Source organism: Octodon degus, unplaced genomic scaffold (genome assembly GCF_000260255.1).
Source record: "Octodon degus isolate 3935 unplaced genomic scaffold, OctDeg1.0 scaffold00289, whole genome shotgun sequence".
NCBI classification, from domain to species: Eukaryota; Metazoa; Chordata; class Mammalia; order Rodentia; family Octodontidae; genus Octodon; species Octodon degus.
Genome location: NW_004524865.1, coordinates 710,039 through 733,232, shown reverse-complemented (window position 1 = coordinate 733,232; position 23,194 = coordinate 710,039). Strand labels below are relative to the sequence as shown.

General features: G+C 35.7%; 1 protein-coding gene across 4 annotated transcripts in view; it reads right to left on the bottom strand.

The window, feature by feature from the left end:
• Positions 1–2,820: 2,820 nt before the first annotated feature.
• Positions 2,821–23,194, bottom strand: part of Rttn (rotatin) — a 198,838-nt gene continuing 178,464 nt past the window's right edge. For 3 of the 4 annotated variants that reach the window (XM_004647159.3, XM_023707431.1, XM_023707432.1), the window contains 9 exons: positions 22,716–22,821; positions 21,785–21,882; positions 20,539–20,616; positions 17,130–17,256; positions 14,576–14,778; positions 10,427–10,694; positions 5,428–5,531; positions 4,163–4,232; positions 2,821–3,170 (listed from right to left, as the gene is read on the bottom strand). In XM_004647159.3, the coding sequence (XP_004647216.1) occupies positions 3,085–3,170; positions 4,163–4,232; positions 5,428–5,531; positions 10,427–10,694; positions 14,576–14,778; positions 17,130–17,256; positions 20,539–20,616; positions 21,785–21,882; positions 22,716–22,821 (1,140 nt within the window). In that variant the 3' untranslated portion in view covers positions 2,821–3,084. The remainder of the gene's footprint in view (positions 3,171–4,162; positions 4,233–5,427; positions 5,532–10,426; positions 10,695–14,575; positions 14,779–17,129; positions 17,257–20,538; positions 20,617–21,784; positions 21,883–22,715; positions 22,822–23,194) is intronic. The other variant, XM_023707430.1, reaches the window with a different exon arrangement.

Below are 23,194 nucleotides of genomic sequence, written 5' to 3'. Positions count from 1 at the left end.
ATATACACCTTACTGTTGAAATTATTTTTTTAATATATTTGGTTGTTGCAGGGTCTCACTACGTAGCTGACTCCTAATGATCCCCCTACTTTCTGCCTCCCCAGTGGTGTGATCACAGGTGTGCCCCCCATGCCTGGACTCTGGCCAGCTCAGCATGCCCAAGGGTGAGGCTGGTGTAACATGTGGTGCTGGGAATCGAACCTCAGTCCCTGTGCTTCGCCTAAGCTTGCCTTAGCAGGCTCTTTAATCTGCTGAGCTATCTCACGGACCCTAAGTTATTTTTACTTTGGGTTTCTCATATGAAACCATGTGAGATTTAACCTGTGTCTGATTTATTTCATTTAGCATCATGGTTTCAAGGCACAACCATGTTTCCTAAAAATCACTCAAATTTATCATTCTATTTGGCTGATACATAGTGTACCCACTGTGTACAAACACCAAATTTTACACATTCATCTGTTCATTGACATACAGTTCACTTCCAGGATTTAGCTATTATTGTGAGCTGTGCTATTATAAACATGGATATTTATGTATCATCGTACTATGACTTGTTCAACTACTTTGGAAAGATACCCAGGAGATGTATGGTTCAGTGAAGTGGCATTTCTATTTTATCTTTTAAAGGAAACTTTGTATTTGTTTCCAAGTGGCCATACTACATTTCATTCCCGCTGACAAGGAAGGATTCTTCTCTCACCACCACCGCAGGAGCATTTGTTCTTTTGACTTCCTGATGGTAACCATTCTTTCTGAAGTAAGATGGAATCTTGGTGTTGTTTTGATTTGTATTTCTCTAGTGGCCAGATGCTGAACACTTTTCATGCATTTTTAGTCATCTGTACTTCTACGAGGCATCCATTCATTTCAATCACTCATTTTTTTGTTTTGGTCTTCTGTTTTGGGGGCGGGTCTAAACTTTTTGAGTTCTTCATATATTCCAGATTTTAGTCCTCTACCAGAAGAGTACCAAACATTTTTTCCCACTCTCTAAGTTGTCTCTTATCATTCAGGAAGCAGTCCTTGCCTAAATCTATGTCTTCAATTATTTTATTTCCAGCAAATTTTTTTTTTTTGTTTGTTTGTTTGTTTGTTTTGTGGTACTGGGGATTGAACTTGGCACCTTGCACTTGCCAAGCAAGCAATTATGCCACTGACCTATATACCCAGCCCATTGCTTCTGTTTTCATATCTACATTTTTGATCAATTTTTAGTACACAGTGAGAGACATGAATCTAGATTCTTTTATATGTGGATAACCAGTATTCCCAGCACCATGTTTTAAAAAGCAAACTTTTCTCCAGCATTTTCAAACTTTTGTCAAAGTTCAGATGGATGAAGGTACACAGGGTTTTATCCGAGCTTTTGTTGTTTTTCATACAGCTTTCACATCCTTCAAGTATTGAGAAAACTAAAAATCAATGGTATAGGCTGAATATTATCCAAAATGGTTTTTAATATAATGTTTTTATATTTTGTAATTTTTATTTAAAAAAATTTAATCTTTATTTTTAAATTAATTAATTAATTTATTTGGTACAGGGTCTCATTATGCAGCTCACACTCATAGTGATCCTCCTATATCAGCCTCCCCAGTGCTGGGATTACAGGTGTGTGCCACCAAGCCTACTTTTGGTGGCCAGCATGGCACTGGGCTAGCACAGCATGGAGTACTGGGGATCAAACTAGGGTCCCTGCACTTGTCAGGTAGGTGCTTAGAGTGCCGGGCTATTTCCCCAACTCATACATTTTGTATTTTTTAGAAATTTATAATATTTGCATAGACTTTACCTATGGAGTATGCTAATTCTTAATACTAAAATATTTTGAATGCCTATGTTCAAAAGTTTCACATTTCAAAGCATTTTAGATGGTATTTCAAAAGCTGAAGCTTTCAGTGAGGTTTGGATTTCAGATTTTCCAATTATAGAAGCCAGACCTGTAGCTGGGCTGATTTTGGTTTAAGTAATAAATTCAAGACTATGTATTAGAAGAGGGTGTTTAAGAGATATAACTGGATAAAAGGAACAACTTCTAAGGTTCTGTAGCAAAGTAGGGAAACAACAGCTGCCCAAAACTAACCCTATGTTTTAAAAAAAGCTGGTAGACATATTTTTGAACATTCTCAGAACACTAACATGGCAAATACCTTGATTTAATGATGACATATTGTATCATGTGTTGTAATGTCACATTATATCTCATAAATTTGTACAATTATGTACCAATTAAAAATATACATTAAGAAACAAAACTACCTGTTCATTAAGTTATCCAATGGAATGCTCTACAGAGCTTCTGCCTGTGTTTTCAGGTTTGTTCTTCATGTTTCAGCTCAGCTAGAGTTCAACCCAGACTCATATGATCACAATTGTATTTCTTCCCGTTTTGTCCCACAGCCTTTCAGAAGTTGAAAGGTGAAAACTATAATCATGCTTATCATTTAGAAAGTAATTAGTATTACTAAAAATTGTCTAAGGAAATGACAAAACTATGTACATTTACATACATACCTTAATATACATGCTATGGACAATATAAAAGTATGAAAAATAAAGATTTGCTTTGACAAGAGGTAAATTTCATGTGAAAACTCATTTAAAAAACAAAGAGCAAGGCCGGGGAGATAGCTCAGTGGCATAAGTGCCTGCCTGCCAAGCACAGAAAATAATGCCTCTTAATTCTATAATTAATATCTATAAAACTGGTAAAAATTAGAAACAATGACTAGTCAAATTTTCAGTTTTTAAAAAATTTTTATTTTATTAAATAATTGTTAAATATAATTTTTTACAAAGCAAATTGCATAGAAAAGGGTAAAAATGCTTACGTTGCCGGAACTTGCTATGCATCCCACCACCTCTGTCAACTACTTCTACTTCAAGAGAGCTGCCATGCACGGCAGAGATGAGACGTTCTCCATTCTGTTTCTTTCAATGCCTCTAGCTCTTTTTTTTATAAGGAAGGAGGACATCAGCACCCTGCAGACAGGTCTTCAGATGGTAGTGGCCATATAAAGCAGCTCTGGGTTTAGTTCTATCAGCTGGCTTTCAGAGCTGGGTTGCAGCACCTCACAGTCCTCAGGACGAGTTGAGCAGCTGCACGAGGTTCTCAAGACATTTCAGGTAGTACACATTTAGAGAGTTTTCTTCTGAGTTTGAGATAGCTAGATATAAAGAGTACAGAAACAGTAGTTTATTAAACAGTTCTACACTGAAGAGTGGGTACTTGTATACAAACATATGACTAAGATTCATATATAAGCTTCTATTTAAGTTTTGCTAGGTTTTAAGAATTACAAGAACAGTTTACATATGAAATACTTGGAAATTATATAATTTATTTTTATTTATCAAAAGGAATTAAAAATATACTGTTAATAGACATTAAGTATACACCCAAATATAAACCACTACTTTTTAAAAATGTCAATCCTTCCTAAAGTATAACTTCATTGTAAATCAATTATTCACTTCCACCAGAAATTCACAGTTGAAGCTGGAAATAAACCAAAACCTCTTCTCTGTTTAAAAAACAAAAGATCAGAAAACATAGATTAACAAGCCACAAACCACTCACACTACAGCAAAGCACAGTTATTTTAAGATAAAAAGATGTGCAGAGGATAATGGTCATTGATAATAGGTGTCAGTTAAAATAAGTACTGTAACATGCTTTGAAAAGAAACTCTCGAATTATGCAGATCACAGAGGAACAAGAACACATGAACATAGGGCTGGTAAAATCTGTATTTGGCAGACTGCATTCAACTCTCTGATGTTAAATCAAAGGTTTTGGTCAAGGTCAATGCCAATTGGTCCCTATTCTTATCACCTCAGAACATGCATTAGCAGTGTCAGCCACTGGCAGAGAAATTTTGGTAGAAGAAAAAACCTAAGGGAAAGAACACAGATACATTTAAAGAAATTATTATATATGAAACTGTCTACCAGAACATTTTATTATTTAAGAATGTTATAATGAAAACCATAAAACAAATATTGGCACTTCTTACAATACTTTGATAAAAACACTCCATAAAACCTGGCAAAACAATGTGAACAATTATTTTGTCATGGTCTGTTTAAATCTTTTAGAAACAAGAGTTCTCTTAGCATTTCCAAGTTTAACTGTAATCTCTTTAAAAATAAAACTTACTTTTCTTTGCTAAGCAATATGCTTCATCCACTCTTCTTTTTACGGATGGATTTTTCAAAGTTGTTTTTGCCTAGAGACATACAGGACGATTCATTAATGAGATTTCTTCCTACATGATAAGGGTCAGCATAACACAGTACAGGGTGCCTCAGTGCATGGGTTTAACGTGTGCCACGATTTTGGAAAACACTGCCACATCTGCATTCGTGTAGGAAAGACGCTGCATGATGCAGTTTGTAAACAAAGAATAAAACTTCACCAAACATTGCTGTTTGCAAATCAAATGGTTTGTAAATAAATTTCTGTGAACCAAGTGCTAGCTATAAGGGCTGTGCTAAACAAGATACTATAAAATGCAATGTAATTAGTACATTTTAAAATAGTCAACTTTACTATTTCATATTCCCTGAATTATTAGATTTCTTCTTTTGGTACTGGGGTTGAACTCAGGACCTTGCACTTCCCAGGTAGGTGCTTGTGCCACTGAGCTACATCCCCAGCCCCAATTACTGGATTTCTGATGAAGTATTTCAGACATTACCAGTCAGTCAGTAGGTTAACAAACATTTACTGAGTAACTATAAAATGCCATTTCTTGTGCTTGGCTTAGGAAACATCCAGGTGATGGCTCAGCAGCTTCTGACCCTTTGTGCACAAGCCTGGCAGTCAGGAAACCTGGCCGAAGGAACACCATCTAGGATGCTGTGGGTCCTAGCACTGTCAACTGCACCACGAGATAGTCATGGGGTTTCCTTCAGGTGTGAGATGTCTGCACTAAAGAAGACCAGGGGCCAGAGGCGGGGGTGGGGCGATGACAGAGAGAGAGGAGAAAAGAGAAAAGCTGACATTTTCTATAGGCAGGTCCTTCACTATAGATTTCAAGAATTGGGCAAATTTCAAATTCAGTGATGATATATATAGGAAAAAAACAAATCATGTAATTGGAAAAATCTTTGTTATTTAGTTTTATGTCAAGATGCATTTTCCCTGATTACCTTTTCAAAGAAACAATTTACACTAAAACTGGAACAAAAGGCAAATCAGCAAATTTAACAGAGAAACCCATAAACATTCTTCTGAAATGTGACATCCTGATGATTAAATGAAGATTTCCCCACTGAAAGATTACTAGTTGGATGAATGAACAAAAAGGAGTTGCTGGTTTTGCTTTTCTTTCTTTTGATGACAGACATTCTTCAATGGACCCAAGAGACCTACTTGTTCTTCTCCCTGCTCCAGGTATAACAGTGATTTATAAAACTAACCTTCTGATAATTGTAAGTGAGAGCCCAAAGTGCAGCTGCCCCAATCTTCTGGGCATTTTGATTCTCACTTTCCAGACAGGCAGCTAGTGTAGTAATGACTTTTTCTGAAAATGTACACATCAAAAGAAAAAAGACATTATATTTTGTTTTATAGGTATCCCCATTTCCCTCTTAGGATACGTATACAAAGTGGTCAGGCCAGGGAGACAGCTCAGTCAGTGGCTTAAGCGCCTTCCTGGCAAGCACAAGGTCCTGAATTTGATCCCTAGTATCAAAAACAAAACAAAGATGTATCACTAAACTGTAGTATAATCTTTTATAATTTGTGGTATGTGCAGAACAACCTCGAAACAAATTATTTTTATGGCAGGCACAGAATGGATAAATCAGAGATGTCAAGGTGAGCTAAATTTTTTGGCCCAAGTTCAATGAAATCACATTCAAAGCTAAGGTAACAGTAGTATAAAAAATAAGTACAAAATGGGCTATATCAACAACTTACTCAATTATACCTCATATTTTAGAATATAGGAAAATATATCTGCTGCCATGAAAAAAACCCAAAGACCATTATGTAACATATCTCATAAGATGGGATATTATTTTATATAACAATAATGAAGACATACTACATTAGTTAATTCTTTTAAAAAAGAACTAAATATTTTAGAGGAATTCTGGATGTCATAGGAAAACTTACTTAATGACACACTGATATATAAGATATGTTCTTTCTACAAATATACCCAAGTAGAAATGAAGCATCACTAATTATCTGCACCAGTCTATTCATTTTAAGTGAAAATTCAAAAAAGTCTACCTCTAGAGTAATTGGCAGTGAGCATCTGAACAATATTTGAATTTATTATTTTGTATCAATGTCATGATTGATCTTGAACTCCCATTTAAACATAAGCAACATCAGGAGAATATATAACAGTAAAATATAGTTAAATAATTATTAAGTAATAGGCTTTATATATCTTTACATTCTTAATATAACTGATTAAATAATTACAAGATTAGAAATCTGTATTGGTAATGTGAAATCAGCAATAATGTGATCTTGACACCACAAAAATCAATAAATGCTATAACTCAAGGTTGATTCAGTGGTAACGCTGAAAAGAGTTTCAGTTTTATGAATATATTCTACACAGGGTGAAAAGTTTTAGTTTATTACTATTGGATTAAATGATGATAAATTTACTGGGAAAAGAGATCAAGGATACAGCTCCATCTGGAAATGACAACCATAAATTGACTATGGATACAAAAGTTCCAGAAAATCAACTGTAACATTTTGTGAGAAACAACTTGCCTTAGGGAATTTATGAGTATTATTTCATGCTAGTAATACAGACTCTGTATTTACATATTTACATGAACAAAATGCTTATGTAGTCCACTCTTCTCACTCCAAGAGTTAGTAGCTAAATTTACCAGAACACTGTGTCCTTCTTAGGTCTTGCTTAACAAGGTTGTGCAACCTTCAAACAATAATCTACTTCATCTTTCTCTACTCTCTGGAACAGTCTGTATTTGTATGGAATTACTTCTTGCTTCAGTATTTTGTAGAACCCACTGGTGAAGCCATTGGGACTGGTTAGGTTTCTGACCAATTCAACATCTTTCATAGTTACTGTATATTTTTTTCTTCAATAAACTTTTCTAATTTTCATTTGTCCAGACAAATGTCCATTTCATCTTTTTCTGCAGATTCGCTATGGTGCATCTACGAAGGTATTCTGTACATTGCTCTACTTGGAATTATCTGGGTCTTTGCAATCTGTGTATTTGTCTAAGAATAGTTTTTAGAAATTGTAGTCATTATCTCTTTTAAATATTTCCTCTCTTGTTCTCTTTCAGGACTTCATTATATATATTGTCTAGCTATATTTGCTAAAGAATATACCTTTTATTCTTTTAACCACTTCTGATCTTTTTTGCTCCTTTTGCTGCCTTGTAGAGAGTACTTTTCTGCTTTATCTTCCAAATCCTAACTTCTCTACTCTGCTATATTGAATTTGTATATTACCAATAGCAAACACATATTAATTCTAAAATTTTGCTACTAAAGGTCTACAATTATGCTACCTAGAATTTCCTAAAATGATAGAAATATTTATAGTACTTAATGCTATCTAATGAAATAGTAACTAACCACATGTAGCTACTGTGATTGACAGCCTGAATATTTAATTTTAATTAATTTAAATTTAAATAGCTATATGTAGCTGATTATTATACTGTCAATGAAACTCTATAACTATTAGGTTCTTGTTTTAAGTCTTTTATTTTTTCAGTATCCTAATCCCTAAAAATATTTCCAACACTGCCATTTATTTATCTATATAGGATGTAAGAAAAAAAATATATATGTATATATATTTTAGGGAAGGGTCTACAGGGTGTTCAGGGTCTCACTACTAGATCGGACTCGTAGTGATTCTCCTGTTTACAGCCTCCAAAGTGCTGGGATTACAAGCGTGAGCCACCTCACCTACTCTCAAATGCCCTCTCAGCACACCCTGGGGGCAGGGCTCAGGCATGTCAGGCCCAGGGATAGTAAAAATATTTTAAACTCTGTACTTTATGACCCTAATATTTGAGTCTGGGCTGAGAAATTGATACTTTTTCCTTGCTGTTTCTGTGTTGCCAAGTTTCCCAATGTACTTGATTATCTTTCAGTTTTACTGGCAAATGCTTTAACATGTTCCTGCCAGCTTGAACCACCAATGATATATGGGAGACTGTCCCACAGGGTAGCCTGTACCACTGGTGATAGAATTGGGGCAGTCATGCATGGGACAGTCATACATGTTCTGCCAGTGGTTCAAGCCACCTGGCAGTGAGACACATGAATTACAGCTCCATTGTGAATGTGTTAAAAAATTATTTGTGGTAGGTTCCCTGAGGTTTAATATGAGTCTGTCCTTTATTCATCACATACGCATTTTGCTTCTGCTAAGCACTCAAGGGCACTCTCAATCAAGAATCACCTTAAATCAAGTTTGTGGCTCACAAAACTCAAGCATCCCTGGAACAGGAAGTCTGTGGTACCTTTTCTTTATAGTCATCTAGACCAGGGCTGGAGGATTAATTTTGATTTACCCTTCTCCTAATAGAGTGCTTCTTTGCGGTTCCAGCTATAGGGTGGCCAGTAAGAGCCCCCAAGTTGGAAGGTCTTGATCTGTTATCCCAGTCCTTGACACCTTTGAACAAAAGCTACACATATATTATTAGTGAATATCTTTACACTAAGAGCTTTCTATACACTCTTTACCTGTTTGGGCCACAGGCTTTCAATTAAAATTGGCTTGGAAGTTTCCCATTATCTTTTGGGTTTTCATTATTTTGAAGTAAAATTTAATATAGCCTGACATTATCATTTTTAGAGACTTAGCCTGACATTAGCAGAAAAAGGAGTTCTGTGGATCTATTTTTAATAGGAAGGTCCAGCCTCAGTACACACTCCTAAGCATCAACACCAGGGAGCTACTTATCAGGGGCATAAAGGCTTCTTGGTAGAAGTTTAAGTTAGCTAACTCTGCTAAGGTCTCCTCCCTAGAGGTCCATGGAAAGGGAGGCAAAGCCCATGGCATCCCTGGACATTTACATACAGAATGTTTAAAGCTCCTCATCAAAAATGGATCTCTCTCCTTTATGCTAATGAAGGAGAGAAAACATTCCTACCTATAAGAAAATGCTAAAAATAAATAGAAAGGAATCCAGAAGTGAAAAGACTTCCCTTCAGTTCCCTAAAAGATTTTCCTTTTCCCAACTCTCTCAATAATAAAATTGTATTAAGCAGTCCCTAAAGAAAATAAATTTATTCTCAGAAAGTAAATAAATAATGAGAGATACTAATGAGTAGCTTCACTGAATGAGGAACTACAACAGATGTTTGACATTCCTTTTTATTACCTGGCAGTGAAAGAGGGTAGAAATATAGCCAAAGAGGTGTACATCAACAGCAAGAACATATTGGGGGAGGGAAATGCAGAGTACAAGTCCATAGTTAACTCGGGTGAGTCAAAAGCTGACTGAACTTTAAAACTTTTTCTATAGATTATTTCTAACAATTCAATAATTAAAAGAAAAACAGAATCATTACTGTACACATAATAATATAAGAGAATCATTGAATTCACTTGGAAAAATTGTTTCATAAAAAAGACTTAGAAAAGATTAAGTGAAAAACATAATACAGATCTTCCCAATTCTCTTTTGGTTTCAAATTTTTTCTGACAACTCACTACCTTTGGCTCCAGCTACCTTGCATCTCAGAGAATGAAGTCTTTGTAAGGCTAACTTCACCACTGGGTCTGGGGAGGGAGCTCTCCTCTTTCAGGAATCTGTTTCAGTCAGCAAGTGCAGCGTCATTGGTGACAGGTACAACTCTAGGTGTAGATCAATCCAACGGACGAAAAGCCTCTTAGCTCTCTGAGAGTATGTGTTCAAGTGTGAGAGCCTTAGAATAAACACATACACATAAAACCTACAGTGTATCAGACTGAGATGGGCCAGGGATAGAAATAAACAGAGGAAAGGAGTAAGAGGGGGATAAGAGGCACAGGAGGAGGTGGCTGGAGTTTACACTTTCAACTGGTTATTCTAGAAAGTCTTCACTAATACAGGAGCATCTACTCAAAGACAGAGTGGAGATGAGGGGGAGTTAGAGCAGCAGCAAGTAAAGATGAGAGGAAAGCAGAAGGCAAAGTTAGAGCACTTCTGCCCACTATTCCTCTCCCTGGCCAACATTATGAAACTCCAGGAACCTCATGGAAGACGAAACTGCCTGATTCTCTCACCCACAGCCCCTACCACCTACATAGTGCCTTTGACAGCGGGCGCACATCATATTTTGAAATTATAAAATTATTTTGTGTTTTAATCTAAATGAAACAGTCTATGGATGATCGGTGTGTGTGTGTGTGTGTGTGAGTGTGTGTGTGTGTGTGCGTGTGTGTATGTGTGTGATAATATGCACACTTACCATTAGCCAGGATCTTGGGCTTATTAGCAGAACTGAAGCAAATATTATGAAAAATAAGAAGAGGTATATAAGGGCTGCTCTTATGCTTGTATTTGCTTATCTCTGTAAGTAAGTCTAAGCAGCCATCAAGCCTCAGTATCATTTGTTGCCCATCTTCTCCAAATGACAAATTCAGGAGTAACTTCAACCAAAGAACAGTCAGATTACTGAGGTGTTTATTTCCTCCTTTTGGCAATGATACAGACAGAAAATTCTGTAAGAAGTTACTCTGTGGATAAAGACAGAGAATATTATTTTCTTCTTGGGTCTTTTTCATTATTTTCCAAGTCTTCTGGTGATCAATTAACTAGCATTTGATATTCTTTTCCCCAACTTTAATTTCTTTCTTTCCATTACCTTCTAAATACTTCATATATATTAGTTCAAGGTGTAAATGAAAATGTAAGATGAACAAAATAGTACTCAAATTTCAATTTCTGCTAATTTTCTTCCTAATGATGGATAAAATAAACTACAGTCAACTCAATTATTTCGGATTAATAATTCATGTTAGGGATTATTATGTTAGGCCTGTTGAGGTTCTCTCTTTTTTTTTTTTTTGCCTACTTTCTAACAATTTTGCTATTCATTAAAAGATATGTTATGAGGTAGAGGAGGAAACCCAAAATAGTCTTGGATATTACTAGTTAACAACTGTGATAGCAGTGGGAGTATTTTTTAAATCATTTTATCTGTGTCTCTTTATCTATGAGTCATTTTTATATTTACTTTAACTCATCTGCTTATCATTATAATTTCTCATGACTACCTATCATTCCATTAAACTTAGATGAGAAAGCTCTACTTAAATGTAAGCATTTTCAAACTTCAAATGAAATCCCTGCCACAAATAAATTATTGTATAGAATAATCTATGTACTAAAAAACATATAGAAGTTTTTATTGTATCAAGTAGGAATCTATAATGACAGTAGGGAAACCACAGACAGTTGGCATTTTAGATTAAAAAAAAAAAGCAATCACTTAAGTTTTATAACAAAGAATAACTCTTCCCCCTGGTCTGTCTAATAATGTATTTTTTCTTCTTGGGCTCTTCTGGTAGCAAACTCTCAGGAGTTTGCTAAGTAGAGGAGAGAAAAACTACTAGATCAATCTACTCTGAAATTAAAGCATATTAGCTTTAATCTACAAAACTGTTATAATAATTTGACATAAGAAGCTCCTGAGTATAAATGTGAAATAGGACTGGGCCTGGTGATACAGGACTTTAATCCCAGCAGTCAAGAGGTTGAAGAAGGAGGGTCATGAGTTAAGAGATCAACTTGGGCAACTTAGTAACACCTTCATGAACCCAACCTAAAAAACAAGCTGGGAATATAGCTAATTGTAAAGGCCCTAGGTTTAATCCTTAGTACAAAAAAAAAAAAAAAAAAAAAAAGAAGAAGAAGAAGAAGAAGGAGAAGGAGGAGGAGGAGGAGGAAGAGGAAGAAGAGGAATAAGAGGAGGTGGAAGAAAAGGAGGAGGCTAGAGCATCAATAATAATATTAAGCAAAAGATAAACCTTTAACCTATCAAGCTATCTGACCACTTTGAATGGCACTTGCTGTCATCCAAACCTACTTATCATCTCAGCCGAAACTGAGGCTTTTTAGATGAATACAATGCCTTTCTCATAGGTTCTACCATTATATTGGAGACTTGGGCTGACAAAAGTAGTATTTATCAGCGCATTAAGATGCGAATATGCTGTGTGCATTCCTCCTTTTTGCTGGATGTAAAGATATTTTTAAGCAGTTTTATGGACCACAAGAATGTGTAGAAATGTACCATGGGAGAAAGGAGAGATGTTTTGGCACCTAGGTTGTATAAGAACACTAGCAGCATTTGCTAATTTCTATTGATAAATATGGAGAGGTACAAATTATGTGTTGGGGCTTGTTATTACTTAATGCATCAGAGGAAATCTCTGGAGTTTGCTAATTAGAGGAGAGAAAAACTATTAGATCAATATACTCTGAAAACACTTATGAAAATATTCTTAAGTATAGCAACGGAATCATAAATCAAGTAATGAAGATATCTTAGAGATCATTTAACCAAATTATAAAAATGAAAAAAAAAAAAACAAAAAAACAAGAACACTGACGCTTACAAAGAATCAATCTGCAGATCAAAATCACACACTGGACTTGAGGTCAGCACTGATATTCCATCTGGCAGTTTCTACTTTGCTTCCTACCAATACACTGTAAAATAAAGTGGTGGCAAGCACAAATCCAGATCTGTGCTCTCACATGTGTGCAGCTCTCATTTTGAGGGCTGGTGATCACATACATCCAGTTCAACATGACTTCTTTTGAAAGGGATGTAGAAGAATAAAATATTTAAACATATGCTCATAAGACTAATACAAGATATAACATATGTACAAGTGTGTATGTATGTATATATGTGTGCATGTATTAAGGGCACACTAGAAAACATAAATATAAAGAAGCTATTCAGTTGTTTGCTAGTAAAGAAACAACTGATTCCTCTGAGGGATCTATAATTTGAAATATTTGCCAAACTGCACTGTGTAACACTCCACAATGGTTGATTTCTTTTTTCTTTTTTTTTGGGGGGGGGTGGATTCTTATTTTATTTATTTATTTATTTGTTTTATTAACTTCATTTTATTTTATTAATTTTATTGAGAAACAAATAGCAATGAGAGTTTCAAAACTGATAACTAGGACAGTTTCAACAATTAATACAATGCATATTATTGTCTTCGTAGTGGTTATTCATCCTGTAACTCGGTTGTGTCCCAAATTTTCTGATCAAGAAGATTCTAGGACCACAGAGGAAAGTGATTGATGATGGAGAGTGTGCCTAAGGACAGTCACATGGAGAGAAAACATCCTCTCAGGCTTTTACAGAGAGCAAATTGGCCAAGCAATGGCTGTGACTCATCTACATGGCTGACACTGACAAAGGATCTACAAACTGCGATACAGGGTTTCAGGATAAATCCTGAGGGGCATCTGACTGACCTTGTCAGATACAAAAGCTACATTTCTTGTTATATAGGTCTTGCTTTATCTTGGTCTTAACCATCCAGCAGAAAAGTATAAAAACGAGGTATAAAAAGTAAAGCTGTATTAATATGCTGAGCTGTAAAAGGCTCAAGTCACAATGGTTGATTTTAAGATAACACAATATCACCTGCATTGCAGAACTCCCAAAAACTTAGCAGTGACACTCACGAGTCAATAGAAGTTGCCTCTAGCACATCACTAAGAAGATTTTCCTATGGTAAGGTCAATCATTCCATTTCCTATTTGTTATTTTTTATCTATTTGGTGATTTATTTCTATCTACTTGGTGATTATATTCAATGTACCTTTTGGAGAAGGGACAATAGAGGAAAAAGAGAACTAATTTTTAGGAATGCTGACAACTTTTGTAACTGAACTTGTCACTCAAGCAAAAGAAGTATAATCATTCAAATTACTGTTACCAATAAATACATAATCTGATCATGCTCATATTTTAAGGGATTCCCCCAATTTAAGAATTCTATTAATATAACTAAATATAGATTAATTGTACATGCACATTAAAATTTATTTAATTTATTCTTTCTCTTTTAAAGTATTCTAATTCAAACAAGTAATAAGTAGCCAAGTTTTGGAATAGGAGTCCTAGGGAACTCATAAAATTGCCTATTATGTCACAAAAAAGCTAAAGTCTAACTGGGACAGGGACTGTAAGCTCATAAACCATTCTGTCAATGTAAATTGAACTGAAACAGTTACTGCTTAATTTGTTTTGTTTAAAGACCAAATATATACTTTAATAATCTCAAAAAAATGTAATAGCTGTCTTCTAACATTGCCATTTTTGAGAGATAAAATACAATACAAAAGTTAATAAATACAACTTAAAAGGAAATGGCATGATCATAGTCTAGCTTCTGTTGTTTTTCAGTATCACCTGTCAACAAGTTTGACAGAGCAAATTTAATAACCTGTTTACAATCTTTTAAAATAAAATAGATTGAGATCATAACAAGCTTACCCCAGATATTAAATTCTAAACTTTTGATTGGAAGACTTGCTTTACTAAGTATCTCGTTTATGTTATGTGGAAAGTTTAAGTACTTACTTTTTGAATTACTCCCTTACAGTCATGAGACAAGGCCAGGTTTGAAAGGAACATAAAAACCATCTGCTGTAGAGCAGTGTTCTCAAGAGGCATCTGAGAGGCCAGCTTCAGGATACACAGCATCAGAGAGTTGCTGGGGACTCCTCTGTGCACAGCTTGAACGGGATGTGGTGCATAACTTGACCAACAAAGAGAACTGCAACCTTCAAAAACAACAGCCTATCACAATGTCTTCTCAGTTCCACTCTTAGTTTTTAAAAACCACTAAGTGGTAAAGCATATCTGTCTATCAAAATGACCAGGCCATTAACATGTGAACTACAAATTAGCTCTGAAGGCTAATGTTGATGTTCACCACATTCAATCTAATGGATTTACTGTCCTCACAGAGAACCTAATTATCTCAAGAGAACATTTCAAATACTAGGTTTATTTTTTTAAATAATAGGATTTGAAATAGTTCTTAAAGAATACATCTTAAATAAAAGCCTGCATAGAAGAACACAGTTTTAGAAATGGGAGGTAACCAGGTCTAATGACTTTATTTCATAGAAGAGATGAATGAAGAATATAACATACCTCAAGTGGGGACAGGACAAATACTATTTTCCATAGTAGACAGGTAAACAGAAGGAGCTCAGAAACACCAGTGGGCTGTTCAAGGTCACAGAGCTTACATGTAGCAAGAACCAACAGTAGCATCTCCTGGCTATCCTGGGTCAAGTGTTTTCTAGCTGATTTCCTGAATGTTGCTCAAAGAAGGTACACATACTTGCTGACCCAGTCAAACTTCCCACTTCTGATTATAAATTGTACATGGGCACGTAATCAGACCAAAAATCTTATCTCACTTCCCTGAAGAGTTTGCTTTCCCTTTTCTAAAACAGCTGTTTTCCACACTTTCTCTTCTCTCAGAACCATCTACTCCTTAGCTTTGCTCCCTCTCACAAATAATGAGGAAAGCAGAGTTTCAGAAGGAAATTTCCTGTCTTTCCCATCAAATCTCCCAACATCCCTGCTTCAAATCTATATCGCTGCTCTTAGTCCTGCCTTTCTTTTCTTTCTCAGCACATGCACTAGCTCTTTTTCACTTTGTATTTTTTCCTGACTTTTCTTTCCAAAACACATGCCTTGAAACCATCCAAAATAAATGAAAATTCATTGATTCTACATCTACCTCTTGCTCCATTTCCCTGTCTCCTTAGTAGGAGAATACACTAGAAAAAGTGTCTCTTCTATGTCTTTACTTCATTTCCTCAGCCCATAGGATCCTCACCCCAGTATTGTATTAAAATTTCTCTTCAAAACAAGAACATTAACTTTGGTAAATCAGAGTCATTGTTTTCATCCTTGTTTTGTTTGAATTTTACATAGCATTTGACACAGCCAATAAAATCTTCTCTAGAAGGCCTCTGGCTGCACTCCTACCTCATGGGTTTCTCCTTCCCTATCTGTTGTTTGTTTCTTATCTTTTGATCAATTCCAAATGATGGTATGCCCAAGCACAGATACTGCACTCTTCATGTTAATCATTTTCCTGGCACAACTAAAAACAACCCTATGGCTTTAAATACAGTCTATAAAACAGTGCTTCCTGAGGCCCTGTTTCAGAGTTCAACTATGTTACCAATAGAAAAGACTATGTTACCAGCATAAGAGGTCACTTACTGGGTTACTGGGTTATAACACACTCCGCTTATGCCCTAGGCTCCTCCACCTAGTCACCTGCTGAAACAGAGGCTTAGGTGGGTGGAACAGAGCAGGCTGGCATCAGCTGCTCTGGGCTTTCCTCCCCAGTCAGATTCAGGGAGCTGATGCCAGTGACACTTCAACTGTAGCCTGCTAAGGACTGTTCTAGAATCACCAACATAACCCATTCCAAGATTCCTGACTTAGAGAAACTATGAGAAAATTACATGACTGTTGTTCATAGGTATTAAGCTCTTTGGTAATTTGTTATGCAAAAATAGGGAACTAGTAAAACTCCACATTTTTTATCTTCAATTTTGCTTCTCCACTGAATCAATCCAATCCAATATCTTTTTTGGATGAACACAGACACCTCATAACATGACTAAACAGAAATCTCACTTTCTACTTTTTCCCCAAGTAAAACCTGCTTCTTCCAGATCTTTCCCATTTAAGTGTAAAGGTTGCACTCAAGTTGATTTCTACAAAGGAGGCTCATCCGGGTTTCCTTTTCTTCCTTCTTATTCCTCATCATGCCAGTCTCCTGTTCTAGAATCCCCAAAAGTTTTTCTCCTCACCTGGCTTTTAATGTTTCACACCATAATTTTTACCATTTCCTTTTCCTTATTCAGTTTTCCACCTTCATAGCTCCCTGATTTAGGGAGTAATAGTCCTTGACTAATAAATACATCCCCAAAATATCTGTCGGCTCTTACATTATCTGCAAGAGCCCTTGCTTTCACCGACATATCCTCAGTAAGCAGGGGAAACACTCAAAATATGTATTTGCTTATCCAGTCCACTTTAACATTACATAAAACTAGTATTCTAGTTTACTACTAAAAAAAAAAAAGATTTTATTTACCATTTGGAAAATTTGCAGTATAGACACAAAGTAGCTGCAAAGCAATTTGCATCAATGAATCATCCATTAACAGCCAGGGCCAGAGAGAATGTAAGACAGGGACAAGCCGAGCTGCAAGAGCTGCTTCCTGTGTGGAATGGAAAGGACAACCGTGAGTCTAAATATATAAAAATTTAAAATTAAACACAAGCTCCTCAAAATGATCACCCACATAAGACAAATGGTGAATGTATTTATTGGTTCTGATAAGTATGATGGGGAATCAGAACATTTTAGACATATTCTTGCCTCTGGCCTCCATGACACTACATGTGGCTTCTCTGACCTCAAGCCTGGTCAGTTTGAGAAAACCTCTTCAACACCGGAGTGGCCAGGATATGCCAATGTGAGAAAAAAAACAACTTCTATAATGTATAAATTACACTGGAAAGTACTATCTTCCAACAAAGAATAAGCTCTTGTAAAGGCTCTGATACAGGCAAGAAATGGCTAATTAACTGAGTCCACCACCCCACTCTACCCCTTCCCTCCCCCAAGTGTGTGTGTTTATATACCAGAAGTAAATTACTACTTCTGAGTAATTTCAATATACTAAAGTTTAAATAAACTCAATTAATTTGTCTCTAGGACAATATATAGATGAAATATTGTTGAATGCATTTTTAAATAGGAACATATGTAACAATGTGCACATGTGTGCAGATATATATAAACTACATACACACTGCACAATTATATTGGGCATCAAATCACAGAGTAAGAAATTATTCTCAATGTTCAACACTTTTTCTCCCAGCAAATGACTTTGCCTATTGTTTCACAGAAAAGACAGAGATGTTTAGTTGCACATTCTTTATCTCTTCTGCCACTCTCTTACACAGTTGATGCTGTGAAGAACAACTGGATAGCTCCTTTAAAAGAACATTTGGCCCTTCCCTGCATATGGATATGTGCAGAGCTGGCTAGGATATTTTCCTTATTGGTGTTACACAATGCAAATGGGTCTAGCTGACGTGCTGATGTGCAGCCTCTGAAGCAATGCTCAGGTCAGTGAGGCCCCACCTATAGCTCCCAAGTAACATGCATGAGTTAGGCCAAGTAAGGCCATGCTGTTGGCTGAGAATGAGCCTCACAAAAAGAGGCTATGATTTCTCAGGGCACGGATTGCACATCAAAATTGAAGCACTGACCCCAAACACACTACACATTGCCCTAACCTGTGGTATAAAATTACTCTTTCTCTGTGTCTCTTTTTCTCTGTATACTGCAGAGGTGATTTCAGGCTTCCTACCCAGCCCAGCTCACAGCACTCATGTACTACCTATCATTCTCACAGTCACTTATCCCTGAGCCACTCCCCTCTTCACAAGTTAATAAACCTGGGTTAGGCCCTGGGTCAAGGCCTTTGTTCAGGTTAGCCATTATTGTGACTGGACTTAAGACCCCTTTGGCTCCTCACAACTACAAATATGCCATAATGTCTTTGTTCTCACTAGGTGTTGCACTGGAAGTGGTAGAATTCCAATAATCTATCCATGGGATTATCAATGTGAATTTTTCTGGACCTCAGAGATGTCCAGAGGGCTTTCTATAGATCTGTATTTTCACCCATTCATCTTTCTTAACTGCCTGACAGTGAGGAACACCTGTCCTCCTGTCAGAGATTGATACATCCATCTGTATTCTGAAACACAGGGAGCCCCTTCTGCCTCCTCAGGGATCTAATCTATGAATTGGTTCTTTTTATCTTGTGTCTTTAATAAGTGGTCCCCAGTTCACTTGTCTATTTATATTTAAGTATTTTGTCAAGAAAATCAAACACTACCTTTAATGACTAAACTGATAGAGAGAGTACTCATATTGCTATCATTTTCCCATTCCACATTTCATCTTCAACTCACCTCAACTTAATTTTCTACACTGATGGCTCCACTGAGACCATCCCCACCTTTGTAGCTGTCAAATTGTTAGGTGCTTAAGACGGGTCTTTCTTCAATTTTTATTTCCATGCTGCCTATATCACCTCTAAATTTTTTCTCCAGCATCCCATTCCCAGCTTTTTAAATTTTTTTTTCTTTTTTTTTGTGGCCAGCTCAGCCCACCCTGGGGGTGGGGCTGGTGCAGCATGTGGTATCAGGGCTAGAACTGCAGTCCCTGCGCACTTGCCTAAGCATGCGCTTTAGACTGCTGAGCTATCTCACTGGTCCTTTTCTGCCTTCTTAAAGCCTGGAAGTCATTCTGTATTTCTCTTCTTTCACCTTAGTCCCACATATTTATTCCTATCGTCATACTTCATTCACCTTTCTATGTGCCCTGCCTAAGGTTTTATCATGTCTTGCCTGAACTATCATAGTCCCCTCACTGCTAACCGTGCCTAGTGTTCAATTCACTCACAGCTGTCATGATCTTTTTATTTTATTTTATTTTTTTCTTATATGAAAAGTTTCTTAATGTTATACAAATATATAAACTAAAGTAGGATGGTAATGGTGACTGGAGGATTACCACAATATGGACCAACAATAACAAGAGAATATCATACATCTCTAAGATAGAATAGGTGAGAAATAAAAATCTCTGCTTCATTAAGTAATATTTATACTCAATAGTAAATATTCTTTGGATTTACTCCTTATTTAAAACCTTAGAAATACAGAATAAAAGACTGGACTCTTATAGGAGGTCAAATATGATTCAAAGATGAACACTATGTTTATAACTAGTAGTCAAGTTAGCACCTATAAATCTTTATAGATTTGTTCTACCCATCATGTATTCCAGTGTACTTCTTGAGTAAAATGTCAGGGAATCCAGTTACAAGAATAGTATTTGGCATAAAGGAATTATAAATTGAGTAATTGACATCTCTGTTTTGAAGAGAAAAAAGTCCACACTAAGTACATAGATTGGGAAATTTAAAGAAATATATAAATATTTAATTCCCATCAAATTGTTCTGAAACATTCAGAATGAAGTTGAGGTCCATAAAGTCCAAGTTCCAAGGATAATGTTAAAATACTGATACAAACAAAAACTGTAATCAGCACTGAAAATAACAATGAAATTAGGTGCATCCATTTCTGAGAATTAACTCTGGGTTTAAGAACCAAAAACGCATCTTAATCACAATAGAAAGAGCTTCTATTTTTTCTCTTATAAAAATTAAACTGCTTCTAGTTGGATATCCTAGGACTCACCTGTAATCCCAGCACTCAGGAGGCTGATGCAGAAAAATTACAAATTTGAGGTCAACCTAAGATACATATCAAGTCCAAGGCCTAAATGAACTTGATACTTATTATATATATGTAATGAGATCCAGATTCAAAAATTACAAATTAAAGTAGAATTTTTAAAACATAAACTGTTTAACACTGCTACCAAAATTGTGAGAAGGCACTCTACTTACTTTACATTCCTCATTTTGATAAAGACAGTTTCTTAGGAGCTGCATAATGATGCTTAACTCTTTAGTAAAACCATCCTCCTGTTTAAACAAAAAGATGTTGAAAAATGTGAACACAGTCTCTTACCCCACTTTTTCTAATATAGTAATTCCCTTCCCTTTGTGTCACTATGCAATGCAGCAGTGCAGACCACCATAAGTTTAAGTGGACTGACAAGCTAACAATCTCTGAAAGATGACCATATCTCAAGAAGTGCATCCACTACAAAAAAGCTATTTCTGTTCAATCAAGCATGGAGGAGCCAGGATATATAATAGCCTCTGTTTCATCTCAATAAAGTGAGGCATGCACTGGCTGGTTTTCAATCACATCAGGTGTTGGCTGACTTTCTCAGTGATGAAGTAGTGCTTTTGGCTAGAGAGGAAAGATGAAAAGAGGCAAGAAAAGAAACTGACAAATATCAGTCAATCCTTTACAGTAATTAAATTATTAGTTTTGTCTTGTTTTGTACTGGGTATTAATGTTTACTTTAGTGGCTTTACATACAAACACACACACATACACACAAAGATGTTTGCATATTCATATACACATTTGTTTTCTGAATAAGTCTGTGGGGCAAATCTTATTTATTATAATCATTCACCACAGCCATTATATAATAACTGTTATTTTGTGTTTACAATAACATACAGTTTAAACATGAGTGGCGTAGATTACATATTAGAAGAGACATTCAAGTCATAGAAGGAGACAAGCAGATTAAGAACACCAGTTCTGCCACTCCAAGACATAGAGGCAAAAGTCTGGCTTCATCACCTGCCATGTATGGGACTATGATGTCAACAGTGTACAAGAGATAGTATGAAATGTTTGAATAGTACATAATATGTAAATTATAGTAGTTATGGATCTCATTTCCTAGAAAACTTCCATCTGTGTTATGAGAATTTTTTGGTAGGATAAGAAATTTACTGATACTGTGTAGCATCGCATGAATGTAATTCTTCAAATGCTTAAAGTAACAACAACAAAAAACACACATAATGTATAAATTCCATTTAAAGGCTTCCAAGTAATAGTTAAGAAAAAAGTATCCAGCAACCTGGTGACACAGAAATCTCCATAATTTATCTTACCGCCCTTCGTCTACAGCAGACCCTCATTTCAATAGGCCCCAAAGCACTGAAGAGATGGTCACTGCATCCATTCATTTCTTTCTTTCAGAAATAAAGAATTTCAAGTTACCTTCTTTTTTAGCACCGCTTTCCCAGGCCTTAGAGAATCAAGGTTCAATTGTGCATTGATGTATTTCATCTGTTCCATGCAGCTGTCTATGAGGTCAGCTAAAAGACAAAATCTCTAAAGTCAAAAAGATACTCCACTTCCATAAGTGAACAACCACATATTTTTCTGGCTCCAAAACGTTTATATATATGGCCCAATTCATTTTTAGCATTTTCTGTGAGATGAACAAATCAGAGGAGGAAAATGTAAGAGAATTAAAATGCTGAAGTCTGGCTGTTTTGAGTTCTTAAGACACTTCTTCAATATTATATAGTTTGCACACTGAGATTTATATAACTTTAATAGTAAATCACAATTGAAATTATAGACTTTATGTTGCAGTTATTCTTGTTCAACTCTCTGATGTTCAGATGAAAATATATAATGCTTCAAAGGGGATATTTATATAAACATTTAGGATTATCTAATGCTAAATCATCTTTACCATCAAAGATAGGGTTTTTTGGGGGGTACGTATGCAGAATGTGCTTGTGGATATACAATATTTTATTATGAAACTGAGTAATGTATTACTTCTTTAGTTTCTCTAATATTTAGATATACTGAGTAAGAATCATTACACACTCTATGGCCATACCACCCTGGACACGCCTGATCTTATCTATTTTAGAAGCGAAGCAGGGTTGGGCCTGTTACTTGGATGGGAATATCATCACACATTAAATACAAAATAACCTACAGAATAATTTATTTTAAAAGTAATAAATGTTTACTGTTTTTCCATTTTAAAAAAAAACATGTTTGTTCAGTGACATTGAAATTAAACTGTATCAAACTGTAGTTTGAGTCCAAAGAAAATTAAAATGAACAAGCAGCAAGATACATGAATGGCCAACAAGCCACATGAACGGTGGGTGTGTCACGAAATCACCTTTCAGAGCATGTTTCTGCGCTCTTCTGCTGACAGCCAGAAGGGAGATTAATGCATTTGCAGCAACTCTTTTCAGGACATCTTTGGAGGATTTCCCTTCATAACACTGTGAAGAATACAGATGAAAAGGCTTAAAAGAAAAATCTAATATGGAAGAAAATTGTTATGAAGTTCTACCTAAAATGTATTGTTAATTTAAACAACTGTGAAATTCACAAGAATTTGATAAATTGTTAATATTTGAAAATTTTGTGTGGATAAGGCTGCAAATGAAATTGATATTATGGAAAAGAATGACAACTCTCAGACTTTATCATCTACATAAGAAGTTCAGTATTACTCAAAATTCAGACATGTTATTATGAATTGCTAAATAATAGGCCTGCTTTCACATTTCTCATTTTTTCTTCTGGATAAAAAACATAGCAGAATTTTTTTATTAGTCTGCCTTTGTACTGGATGGCACTCACAGCAGCATT